General features: G+C 35.3%; 1 protein-coding gene across 2 annotated transcripts in view; it reads right to left on the bottom strand.

The window, feature by feature from the left end:
• Positions 1–13524, bottom strand: part of ANO3 (anoctamin 3) — a 416780-nt gene that overhangs the window by 130204 nt on the left and 273052 nt on the right. For both annotated transcript variants that reach the window (XM_021685869.1, XM_021685870.1), the window contains one exon: positions 700–858. In XM_021685869.1, the coding sequence (XP_021541544.1) occupies positions 700–858 (159 nt within the window). The remainder of the gene's footprint in view (positions 1–699; positions 859–13524) is intronic.

Genomic DNA, 13524 nt, shown 5'->3' on the forward strand with positions numbered 1-13524 from the left:
GCGGGGAGTCTGCTTCTCCCTCTGACCCTCCCCCTCTCATGCTCTCTGTCTCCCATTCTCTCTCTCAGATAAATAAATAAAAAACCTTTAAAAAAAAAAAAGAGTGAACACTACTGGACTCTGGATGATAATAATGAGTCCATGTAGGTTCATTAATTGTAACAAAGGTACCATTCTGGAACAGAGATGTTGATAATGGGAGATAATATGTGGGGGCAGGAGCTATATGGGAAATCTCTCTACCTTCTTCTCAGTTTTGCCATGATCCTAAAACAGCCCTAAAAAATAAGGTCTGAAAAAAAAAATAAAAGCTTTAGAAAAAAAAAAGGATTGAGAAGGAACTCATTTATAGTTCCAATATTGAAACCCAACATTAACGACTTGGCACTCTTTTCTTTCAGCATTTTTCTTTTCGTAGGTTTTGTACTTTATATAGGTATAATCATTTCTTCTTCAATTTGTGAAATTGTAAAAATAGTTATGCCCTTTGAAAAATATTTAAATTTACGGAAATGTATAAGTAAAAAATGAATACACATTTAAGTGGGACTGTATGTACGTATTTCTTTTACATTTGGGAGAAAATAACTATACATTTTATAGAGACGTGTGCTATATACACTTCCCATGCTAAAATATAAGAGATTATATCCCTTCTAGCCCATTACATCACATAACTAGTGTTATTAAAGCACCTACCTCCTTTTCCAACATCAGGCCCTCTGCTCTAAGGTTCTTTTCAAATGTGTTTCTTTTGTCATATTGTATATTTGACTTCCTGTAAACCAGGATGTAATCAATCCGTTTTTTGCCATCTTTGAATAGAAGTCCACTGGATGCTATGTAATTCATGTCATTCTGCAAATAGAGCAATGGTTGTTAATAGTGTAGGTTAGACAAGCACATACATTTTGGTTTCAGTCACTTTGGTTTGGATACTGGCAATCCAATAGCAAAAAAAAATTGCATTGTTTTATATTCCAGTTATGAGATATGGAAAGATGATTAAAGAAAGTTTGCAATCTATAATAGGAGACAAGCTAGCAAGTAATGCTCCAGAATTTGAAATTAGGCAGTCTGATACCAGAAACTGGTTCTCTGATATTGGCATCAAAATGTGTATGTTTTATTCAATAAGACCCTATAAAAATAATATCGGCTAGCATATGTTGAGTATTTGTTCAGCATCAGGCTCAGACATAAGTGCCTTACATGTTTGATCTTATTTAATACTTACAACTCCCATTTCAAAAATAAAGGCACGAAGGCTTAACATAAGTACTGAAGCCAACATTGCTTCCGATATTAAATAATACTCAGAATAGATAATATTTTCTAAACCTATGTTCAGCAACACTAAATCAAACAATAATTCCTGAGCTGCTTGCTCTAAGAAATACTTGTTCACAGGATATAAAACTGTGAGCCAACTAAAACAGCTTATTTACCAAGACTAATCAATTGCTCATCAAGATTGCTTTAATGCCCTTCACCTTGCTGTGACCATCCATCCAAGCTATTTTTTTATAGACTGGCCAATTTTCCACCAAATTCCTGCCTTGCAAGACTTACCTGGCCTGACAGCTGAGACACCTGAGTGATCCTCCACATTATAAATGACATCATGTAACTCCTCTCCTGGAGACTCTCCACTCCTAGCCCACTTTTCCCAGTCTATTTTCCTTAGCACTTACTAACTTCTACCATGTTATATAATACTAAAAAAAATTATTCTTTTGTTTACTGTCTGCCTTATCCTACTAGAACAAAGACTGGACCAAGGTAAGGGCTTTTTATTGTTTTGTCTCCGAGTATTCCAGACATCCAACCCAGAATCAGATACATAGTAGGCATCAATAAATATTTGTGGGAGGAAGAAAGGAAGGAAGGCAATAACCATAATCCTGTGTATCTAGGTAAGGCTGACCTCAAGGATATAAGGCCAAGAAGAAATTGTTTTCATTTCTCATCCTCTCCTCTCCAATATTTAAAACATAAAATTATAACAGGTTAAGATAAATAATCACAAAATTATAGCAGAACTGCGATAGTCATGGTGTGTCCTTTGTTTTATACCTATGACCCATGGCCTCCAGACATCTCCCTACTAATTTAAACAAGGATTGGGCTAAAACAAAATCATATACAAATTTTCTTCTGTGTTTTCCCTTGCTTAAAGTATACCACCCACTCCAGTCCATTATTAAGGGTCATCTGAGTCTTATGGTACTAATAATATATTTAATCCCAGGTGAAGGCAAAAGTCCTTAAGTGAGAAGACCTAGAAGTAAATGATTGGTTGGTAGGAAAAATATAAGAAAATAAGATAGTTTTTAATTGATTTTATGTGCTTTTCATATTTTAAGAGCAGAGTGGACTGAAAGTGGAACCCTGTCAGGTGCTGTTACCAATTGTTCTAAGTCTAAGCAAAAACAAATGTTCAACTCTCCCATAGAAACAACTGACTTCCTATCAAATAAAATCAACATTTTTTGGTTTTTACAATAAGTGACCTTGGGCATTTTTCACAGCTTTTATTTGAGTAAATGTGTCCACAATCAAACTATATTAACTAGAATTCTAATTTATTATCTAATTATTCTATGAATTCTAAAGTATTAACGATGAGTTTTACTGGGCAAAATGAAAAATAGTTATCAAAATGGTAATAGAGAAGCATGGAGAAATTTGGAAATCTCTTCTGAATTATGTTTAAAACATGTTGTATAGGGGTGCCTGGGTGGCTTAGTCGTTTAAGCCTCTGACTCTTCATTTCGGCTCAGGTCATGATCTCAGGGTCTTGAGATCAAGCCCCGCATTGGGCTCCACGCTCAGCAGGGCGTTTGTTTGAGATTTTCTCTCTCTTCCTCTCCTTCTGTCCCTGCCCCCTGTGCTCCTTCTCTTCCCCACTCTAAAAAATAAGTAAATAAATAAATCTTAAAAAAATTGTATAGATTCTGTATAATTTTAAGGTTACGAGTATTATATTTTATTTTAATACATATATGGCAACCATTAACCAAGATATTGATTAACCATGTTCAAATCTTAAAAAGCAGAACTGGCAGGAAATTCATTACATATATCATTGTATCTAGACACCAAAAAAACAACTTCTTTAATTGTTTGATATAATAATGGTTGTTTGAACAAGAAATCAAGACTCATCTCTTAAATTACCTGGGAATAGTGAAATGCTTTTCAATTACAATATAGATGCATTTAATTTAGAAACAATTTTCATGTTTATTATTCCCAGAAGACAGAATAAAACTAGTTTTGCTCAGAGTAGCTGGGATGCTGATCATCCATTCGATACCTTATCTTTTAACAGTTTTGAAAACAACCTATTTAACGCATTACAAACCACAAAGCTCAGGTACTTTCAGAAAAGCTGGGCTTTCTGAAGAATGTCTCAACAATGTGCATGTTATGGCTCACGTTGAGAAAGAATCCTTTGCAAAGATTTTAGCACATTTTCAAATAGCAACAGAAGTCTGCCTGTTTGCATGAAAACACATTTTAGGGTATTTTTCAAATAAAATTATGGTAGTAACTGCCTGTTTGTGAGATGCATATTTTTTCCAGTATTTGTTCTTTTCAAGCTAACAAGCACTTATTGAACACTTAATGTATGCTAGGTACTGTGTTAAACTTGAGAAATAAAAATAAGAGGACACAGAAGACTTTCAGGGATTTTAGTGTATATCTGGAGTGGTAGGCATGTAGATGTTTAGTTACAATGCTATCGAATATGTGCAGGAATAGAGGCCTGAGCCATGGTGTTGAAGAATGTCAGGGTGTATGAGAGGAAGACTGATTAACAGGTGCTAGGAGCCACTAAGTCATGTTATCGTGGTGAATTTATCACGGTCCTCTGTCAGACAGATATGAAATTAGGTCAGGTCATTAATCTGCAAGTGATTGCTGACTGATTACATGGTAACCATACTTTTGAGTTAGTATAATGCAGTATGACATGCTGGTTAAGGTACTGATACCTGTATCAGACAGACTGGGGTTTTAATTAATTGTGTTCTTAGACCTATACCTTAATCTCACTGCTTGGCTTCAATTCCCACAGCTTTTAAGGGAAGATAACAGTATTACCAAATTATAAGATTATTGTTATGACTAAATGAGTTAATGCACACAGACTACTCTCAATGTTGTCTGACATTTTGAGATAAAAAAGTCAGCTATTATCACAAAAAATAAGGTAAAATATGTATGCAATATATTAATTTGTTTTGGGATTTGTCTTGTTTTCTAATTACCCAAATGACTCCTTTTATTTTTTGGAAAATTATCTTCTTCAGGACAAAAACAGATGGAAACATAGATAAGTAATCCAAAGGATGTTGGTGTGGATATGGAATCAGAGCAAAGGAAAACAGATATCCTTTACATATACTTGCAAAACATTTTTTATAAAAAAATAAAAAGTGCAATAAACAAATGCACAACAATGAATTATTATAAGACAAACGCCTGTATAATTACTACCTAAGTCAAGAAACAGAACCCCCTCAACTCCTTCAGAAGCCCCCTTATATCATCTTTCTCAGTTGTGATGCCCTCCCTCCACGTCCTTTCCCCACAAGGCAATCATAATCCTATTGTTTATGGAACTACTTTCTTGCTTTTCCTTAGTTTTATTACCAAGGGACATATCCTTAAACATTATATTTTAGTTCTGCCTGTTTTCAAACTTTGTGTAAATGCAAATATACAATGAATAAACTTTTGTGCCTGGCTTCTTTCCTGTTAATATTATGGGTGTGAAATCCATCCCTAATTTCCAGGTATTTGTAGTTCAATTTTTTTCACTGTTACATTATTGTATAAATACAGCAAAACTTATTTATGCTTTCTACTAACAATGGTTATTTGGGCTGTTTCCAGTCTTGGCTATTAAAAATAAAGCTATAATAAACATTTATGTGTGTATCTTGCAGTACACACGTGCATACATTTCTAACAGTATGTACCTAGGAGAAAAATTGCTGATTCACAGGAAAAACTTGCTTTCAACCTTAGCAGTATGCCAATCTTTACTCAGAACGGAGCCCATTTTGTACAGGATCTAATGCAATTTCTGGTGTCTTTTAAGATTTCATGGAACATGGCTCTGTACAGATGGAATCTTCTTGCTTACTAAGTCCTGGTCTATGCTTAAAAATGGACTTGTTTTGCAAAAACAAACAAACAAACACAAAAAAAAACAAAAAACAAAAAAAATGGACTTGTTTTGCTATACTATGTGGCATGAAAGCCTAGAGTATGCATGGTTTTCAAGTGCTGTCAATATCTATTCCCAGGCAATAGTCCTTTTATCTAAATTTTGCTATTCAAAATGCAACCAATTATTGCCATGCCCTTTTCCTGGGTATTTCTGTTTCTGTTTGGATTTAGAGAGAGAGAGGCAGAGGTGGGGCAAGGCGGAAGGAGCAGGCATGACTCTGCCTTGCTCAGAAGACTGCTGTTGTTGAGAAAGGCAGCGGATGCTTAGTTTCCTTGGCTGTGTGGCCCCTAGAGCCCAACGTTGAGGACCAATGATGGGCCAGGCTAGCCCAACTCTCCACTGTAATTTGGGTAGCCGTTAGGCTGGTTTCATTTCTTAAGGCCAAGTGTCTGTGCTTCATGCTTGTGTTTCTTAATTTTTTCCTACCAAAGCTTCAAATAATGAAAATCTTTTTCATTAGTTTTTAGCAGCAGTGTTTGCTTTTGTGTTTCTGTATCCTTTTTTTGGCAATCATTTATGGAAAATTGGGAAATGACAGTCTAGATGTTGGTAGTCTGATGCCATGCTTTACTCAAAGGTTCTAGCTTTATGCTCCTTAAGAAGAGAAAATCCAAACAGCCTTGGTATGTAACTATAATTTATTTCATATTTAAAACCATTCCTTACACTACCTCTTGTTGTTGACCCTACCTGTCATAGAGGGGGGGAAAAAGGTTTTAATATTTTTTTCATTTCAGACAAATGAGAAACAGTTTTGTCAAGAAAGTCACATATTTACAACAATAAAAGCAATCCTTGTTCAAATAAACTAACAGAAAATACACCATGCACTGTGGTTCAGGAGAAATCCTGTACATGAGTAGAAATTTACTAAGTGATGCTGAGTTAACAAAAATCCTGTTTTTTCTGTCATAGAAATTTTTTATTTTAAAATGGTACTTACAGGAGAAGATTGTTTTAATTTTCTAAGTGTCCTCAGGGATAAAAAATGTATTAATACATACATATTTTAACACACCTAGCTTAACTAAAAATATATCAGAAATGTAACTATTATGCAAATCATCTTTAATCATGAGTCTTAGGAATCCCAAAAAATCAGACTTCAGTACTATCCAGGCGTGGCTTTCACTGTGGAGAAGACCCTGGCCAGGCTTATTCCTTCCTTAATGGAAAGTCAACCCTACCTCTAGTCCACATCGTCTTTAGAAATACAAATATTCTCTAAATCTGTAACTCTGGTACTCTTATCAGACAGTAGATTGTATTCTAGCTCCTATTACATCTGGTAAAGAAAACTGCTATTTAAGAAAATGATAACTAACAGGGTGCCTGGGTGGCTCAGATGGTTAAGCGTCTGCCTTCGGCTCAGGTCATGATCCCAGGGTCCTGGGATCGAGCCCCGCATCGGGCTCCCTGCTCAGCAGGGAATCTGCTTCTCCCCCTACTCATGCTCTCTCTCTCTGTATCTCTGTGTCTCGAATGAATAAATTAAAAAATCTTAAAAAAATAATAACTAACAAAGTAGTATCTAAAGAAATAATAACATAAGCTAAGCAGAAACCAAGCACTCTTCATGCTCACAAAAACTGGGAGGTAAGTGCTTTTTTTCCCATTTCACAGATGCTGAAATTGAGACAGACTTTAGAATAGATGGAAAGGTCTTGTGGTAGCCGAAGAGCAAGTTATCCCACCTGGGATTTTCATAGCAATTTCCTTTATCTTCCTTTTACTTGACACCAAGTGGGTGTGCAAGCTGTGTGGTTCTGTGCAGCTCCCAGATTAAGGAATGAGGTTTTGGAGAAGCAGGGCAGAGCCTCTTCTCTCTCACTGCCCCTTACCCTGGCCTAGAGGCAGGTGCAGATGGATTCTGCAGCCTCATCTTCTCACAGGATATGTAACAGGTGGGACAAAGCTGTTTGCTCCAAACGGTAGCTTCCAAATGGCATATATATATATATATATATATATATATATATATATAATTTATATATAGAAATTATATATATAAAGTATATATATAAAGAAATATATATAGATATCACAGAAACAAAACAATAAACAAGCATATTCCAGACATTCCAGACGTTACTCCAATCTTGACCTAGATCTACTTCAGTCTCCCAGGAAGACTTTTAGGGGAAAAGACACACTTGGGAAGGGGTAGGACTAAAGATGCCCGTTCTTCCTGTTGCATGGTATCTTCATAGCATCCAAAGTTTTGTGGTTTGTTTGTAAACCATATTAATTCTTTTTCAGCTTCAAAGATGACTGCGTTGCCAAGTGAAAGAAGCCAGTCTGAGAAGTCTGCATACTGACAATACTGTACAAGCCAGTCTGAGAAGTCTACATACTGCACATACTGTACAATACTATATGACTTTCTGGAAAAGGCAAGACTTTGGAGATAGTAAAAAGATCAGTGGTTGCTGAGGATAGGAGAGAGGGAGGGATGAAGAGGCAGAGCACAGAGGATTTTCAGAGCAGTGAAACTACTCTAAATGATACTATAATGATGGATACAAGTTATTATACACTTATTCTAATGCATAGAATATACAACGCCAAGTGTGATGTCTAATGTAAACTATGGACTTTGGGTGATTATGACGCATTAATGCAGGTTCAGCAACTGTAATAAATGTCCCACTCTGGCGGGGGATGTCGATAATGGGAGAGGCTGTGCATGTGTGGGGGCGGGAGTATATGGGAAATCTTGTCCTGCTCAATTTTTCTGTGAACCTAAAACTGCTCTAAAAAATAAAAGAATAAATATAAATATATATATATATATTATAAATATAAATATAAATAAAAATAAAGTATTTTTAAAAGTTTTTTTAAAGACTAAGTTTATGCCATATACCTTACCAGATACCTTATATCTCTTATTGTCACATTCCTAGCAATACTAGTTAAATGCACATGTTGAAGAGCAGAGAGACATCTTGAAGTCAAAGACAGTTCTTAAAATAAAGCCAGAGGGCTCTATTTCTTTCCATTTAGTGGTGTGATCCTTTTTCTCTAATAAAACAATGTATTCATATTTATTTGTATAAAATATTTATTACATATCTACTATGTGCTAAGAACTCTTATAGCTCTGAGACTATAGTAATAAGGCAAAGTGAGATTGTATCTTGTAAGGCCCAGATATGGTAAAAAAAAATGAATACAAGATGTAATTCTGATGATAACAAGATGCAAAAATAAGTTTGGTGCATTGGGGAAACATCAATAAAGGTCATTTTAGATTATTAAAAGGAGAAGCAAGCCGTTTCCTTTTAGTGGATAAAAGTAAAAATTGGATTTTCAGTTAGAGCATTAAGATTCAAGTTACAAATAGAGTCAAATTTCTTTTCCTATTAATATCAACAGTTCACATAGTTGTTGTGAAGTGAAAATTAAGTATGCAATGTGCACAAGAAAGATGGTCTCTTGTCCATTTTAACATCCTATCATTGAGGGACACCTGGGTGGCTCAGTTGGTTAAGCGTCTGCCTTCAGACGCTTCGGATCCCAGAGTCCTGGGATCAAGCCCTGTGTTGGGCTCTCTGCTCCGCAGGGAGCCTGCTTCTCCCTCTCCCTCTGCTTGCCACTCTGCCTACCTGTGCTCTCTTTCTCTGTGTCAATTAAATAAATAAAATCTTTAAAAAATTGATATCCTTTAAAAAAATCCTATCATTGAATGTATACATAGGACACTCTAAATATATGTTTAATGACATGATGAATAAATGACAGGAGTAAAATTTATGTAAAATATTACAGACATGCTTCTTCTTATTACTATTATTATTATGTGATATTGTTAAGTAGGGATAGAGAGGAGAGAGAAAATTCTAAAGAGGAAGCCCTCTGTGTATTAAGAAAAAAGGTTTTTTAGGAAAATATAGCTTCTTAAAGAGACTCATGAGATTAGGTCACTGTAATTTTTGTTAGACTAAATACTTGGAATTGTGCTGATAGAGCATCTTGTTGACTTAATTTTTACTAAATTGATTCAATTATGTTTACAAGTTGGGCAAAAATAATTTACTCAAAACTTCAAATCTGTTTCAGTCAGTCAGACAGAGCATATTGTTGGTTATATTTGCCTGGCCTGCTGGCAAGCACCTGCTGGTGTATTTGAGTTAGATAAAGAATTGTCAGTTTGCTTCATTAATGGTACACCAAACATTCACTGATGAGGTTGCATTTTAATGTATCAGAATACCATATTTTATGGTATTAATTATCTATTGTTGCATAAAAAACTTACCACAAATTTAGGAGCTTAAAACAATGAAAATAGGGCGCCTGGGTGGCTCAGTTGGTTAAGCGACTGCCTTCGGCTCAGGTCATGATCCTGGAGTTCAAGGATCGAGTCCCGCATCGGGCTCCCTGCTCAGCAGGGAGTCTGCTTCTCCCTCTGACCCTCCTCCCTCTCATGCTCTCTGTCTCTCATGCTCTCTCTCTCAAATAAATAAATAAAATCTTAAAAAAAAAAAAAAACAATGAAGATATATCACCTTCCATTTCCATGAGTCAGGAGTTCAGGCGTAGCTTAGCTGGGTCCTTTGCTTAGGCCGCACAAAGCTGCAACCAAGGAGTAGTCAGCAGAGCTTTACTTTTATCTTAAGGCCTGACTAGGGAGCATGCACTTCCAAGATAACTCAGATTTTTGGCAGAATTCATTTCCTTGTGGCTAAGGAATGAGTGTCTGACTTCCTGCTGGCTGTTTGCTGGAGGTCAACTGCAACCCCTAGAAGCTTCCTACAGTTCCTTGACATGTGGACACTCCCAACATGGCTGAGACTTAAACCAAAAAGAAGAGTCTCTAGAGTGAGTCTGACGGCAAGACAGTTTTATATAATGTAACATAGTCAAAGAGGTAATATCTCATCCCCTTTGATTGCTTCTAGTGTTTGGAAACAAGTCATAGGGAAGAGGATTATGCAAGAGTATGAATCCTTAGAGGGAGAGATCATTTAGGCCCTCCTAGAGTCTGTCCATCAAAGTAAGATTTATAAATTAGATCAAAATTAAAGAACTTATTTAAAAGATTAAAAGTTGACTTTAAAAAGAAATCATGAAATACTGTACTAGGGAAAGAAGGCTACAATCTAACTCACCAAACTCCTCCAGAGGATAACGGGAACATGACGTATCGGTTTGGAAATTGTCACAACAGAGGATATAAAAAAGGAAAAAAGAAGGAAATTAAAGAATCTGGGTTTACTCATAGTTCTATTCCCTACTTTCATGGGAATTGGCGTTTTCTCTCTCAATCCCAACCACGAATCAGAGTGGGTGATATGACAAATAAAGGGCCTTTGTAGCTCTGACATCCCACGACGCTTTTCTTTTCCCCAAATAATTCTCCAAGAAGCTGTTTTCTAAGACCTCTGAGGGTTTTTCAACTAACTCTGGCTAGGGTTTTTTTTTTTTTTTCTGTACATAATGATACACAAATATCGGGCAGCTGAATTCACTCCTTAAAGTGCTTCAAAAGTCTTTTCAGAAAAAAAATTATAAATGAAAATTGAGATCTGTTTTACTTCGACCTGAGTAGGCACCTTTGACATCATGAGGGAGAAAACAGGAGACAGGGCTTCTCTTATTCCATAATGAAAAGCAGTCAGATCTAGCTCAATCTTATCAAATTTCGTAAGTGGACTAGAATACAAAGCACATACTTTAGAATGTGGCACTCTTTTTGACCATTGAAATAAAATGTAAAGGGGAAAATGCAGAGATGTAAAGTACTCCTAGTAAAAATCTAGCACCAAGTTTCAGAAGTAGGGCATAAAAATAGAAAATCAGGGTTGTGATTCCAGTAATACGGCAAACAACATATTTCCAAAACCCTGATGTCATACAATATCTAGAAATGATAGATAAAATAAAACATACATTTATTGAAATTCTAGAGGAATTAGCAGGAATGTATGTATAACTCTAGTTTCCAGGTAGAAAAAAATATGTAGAAAACCATAACACATGTTGGCACGTTAATAGTGTGGCTGCTCTGGGTGAAGATGTAGAAATCAATAATAAAAAAATAATGGAAACAAACACTGATAAATTTAAAAACAAAACTTCCAAATAACTAATAAGCTAAAGAAATAAAATTCAGTAAAGCTAGGAAAGAAAGTGAAGATACAGTTTTTTTAGTAAATAATGCTGATTCAGATGAATTAGATATCCATGTGAAAAAGTTATTCATACTTTATACTATATTCAAACATCAATCCTAGTTCAGAAATAAACCCATAAAGTTATGCTCAATTGACTTTCAACAAGTACCAAGGCAATTCAATGGGGAATATGGCCCTTTCAACAAATGGTGCTAGGGCAATTGTATATCCATTTGCAAAAGAGGTTGGATGCCTATCTTAAACCATACAAAAAAATTAGCTCAAAATGGACCATTAGACCTTAACATAATGAAGAAAACTATGCAATTATTAGACTAAAACATATGAATAAATATGTGAGGCCTTGAGTTAGGTAATGATTTCTTAAATACAACACCAACAGAGAAATAGGACTATATCAAAATTAAACATTTTTGTGCTCCAGAAAAATATGCCATTAAGAAAATGAAAAGGCAGGGGGAGCAGGGGGGCACCTGGGTGGCTCAGTTGCCTGAGCAGCCAACTCTTGATTTGGGCTCAGGTCTTGATCTCAGGATCATGAGATGGAGCCCAGTGTGGGGCTCCATGCTCAGCAGGGAATCTCCTTCTCTCCCTCTCTCTCTCTCCTCCTGCCCCTACCCCTCTCGTGAGCTCTCTCTCAAATAAATAAATACATCTTAAAAAAAAAAAAGAAAGTAAAAAGGCAAACCACAGAATGGGAATAATATTCTTAAAAAATATGTCTGATAAGGGACTTACATTCACAATATATAAGTAATGATAAAAACACAAATAACCCAGCAAAAAAATGGATAAAGGACATATAGATTTCTCCAAAGAAGACATACAAATGGCCAACAGGCATATTCCCTAATGAAAATATTAGGGAAATGCAAATCAAAACCACAGTGAAACACCACTTTTCACCTATTATGATGGTTATAATCAAAACAACATTAAACCAGAAATGGGAACCCTTGTCCATCACTGGTGGAGATGTAAAATAGTGAGCAAGCTTTGGAAAACAGTTCAGCAATTACTCATTATGTTAAACATTGAGTTACCAAATCATCAATTTTACTCCCAGGTATATACCCAGGAGAATACATCCACACAAAAACTTGTACATAAATATTCATAGCAGCATTATTCATAATAGTAAAAAAGAAAAAGCAATGCAATGTCTACCTAATAAACAAATAAAATGTGATCGTGTGTAATATCCATATAATGGAATATAATTTGGCATTAAAAATGAATTAAATATTGACACATGCTACAACATAGATGAACCTTGATAATATACAAAGTAAAGGCAGCTAGTCATGAAAGACCATATATGATTCCATTTATATGAAATTCTATAATAGACAAATAAACACAGGATATAGATTAATAATTTCCTAGGGCTGGAGGAGTGAATAAATGGAAAGTAACTGCTAATGTGTACAGGGTTTTTTGGGGATACAGGTTTTCTTCTTTAAAAAATATTTAAAAATGGATATTACAGTGATGGTTGCACAAACCTACAAGTATACTAAAATCATAGTACACTTTAAATGGGCAATGAATGTATGGTATGTGAATTTTATTTCAATAAAGCTCTAAAAATCAATTACAGGTGGATTATTGATTTTAAAATGCACAAGAATATATATATCTTCTAAAAGCTGACATAAGAACTCACAGTAGGTGAATATTTCTTAAACAGGACTCAAAAGAAAGGATGCATAAATTTGCCTAGACTACATGTTAAAGTGTTTGTTCATCACAGCCAAGACTGAGTATTGTGAAAATGCCCATTATCTCACATTCACTATAAAGTTGGTCTCATTTAACTGAAGGTCTCAACATGGTTTTGTGTACATGTATGCAGTTAACAAGCTAATCTTTATATTATATGGAAGATCAAAGTGTCTTTGATAGGAAAATCTTGAAAAACAACTAGGTAAGTGGGCGTGTCTTTAAAATGCCAATATTTGTTACAATTCTATAGTAATTAAGGCAGCAGGGTGTTCAAGCTGGAATAGACAATATAAGAAACAAAGTAGAGATTGCAGAAAAACACCTACATATAGAGAACTGAGATGGAATTTTACCTTTCCTGGATAGGGTAGATGAGTCATTTAGTGGCACTAAAAAAGTTATTTTCTTGGAACA

Source organism: Neomonachus schauinslandi, chromosome 11, assembly GCF_002201575.2.
Source record: "Neomonachus schauinslandi chromosome 11, ASM220157v2, whole genome shotgun sequence".
NCBI classification, from domain to species: domain Eukaryota; kingdom Metazoa; phylum Chordata; class Mammalia; order Carnivora; family Phocidae; genus Neomonachus; species Neomonachus schauinslandi.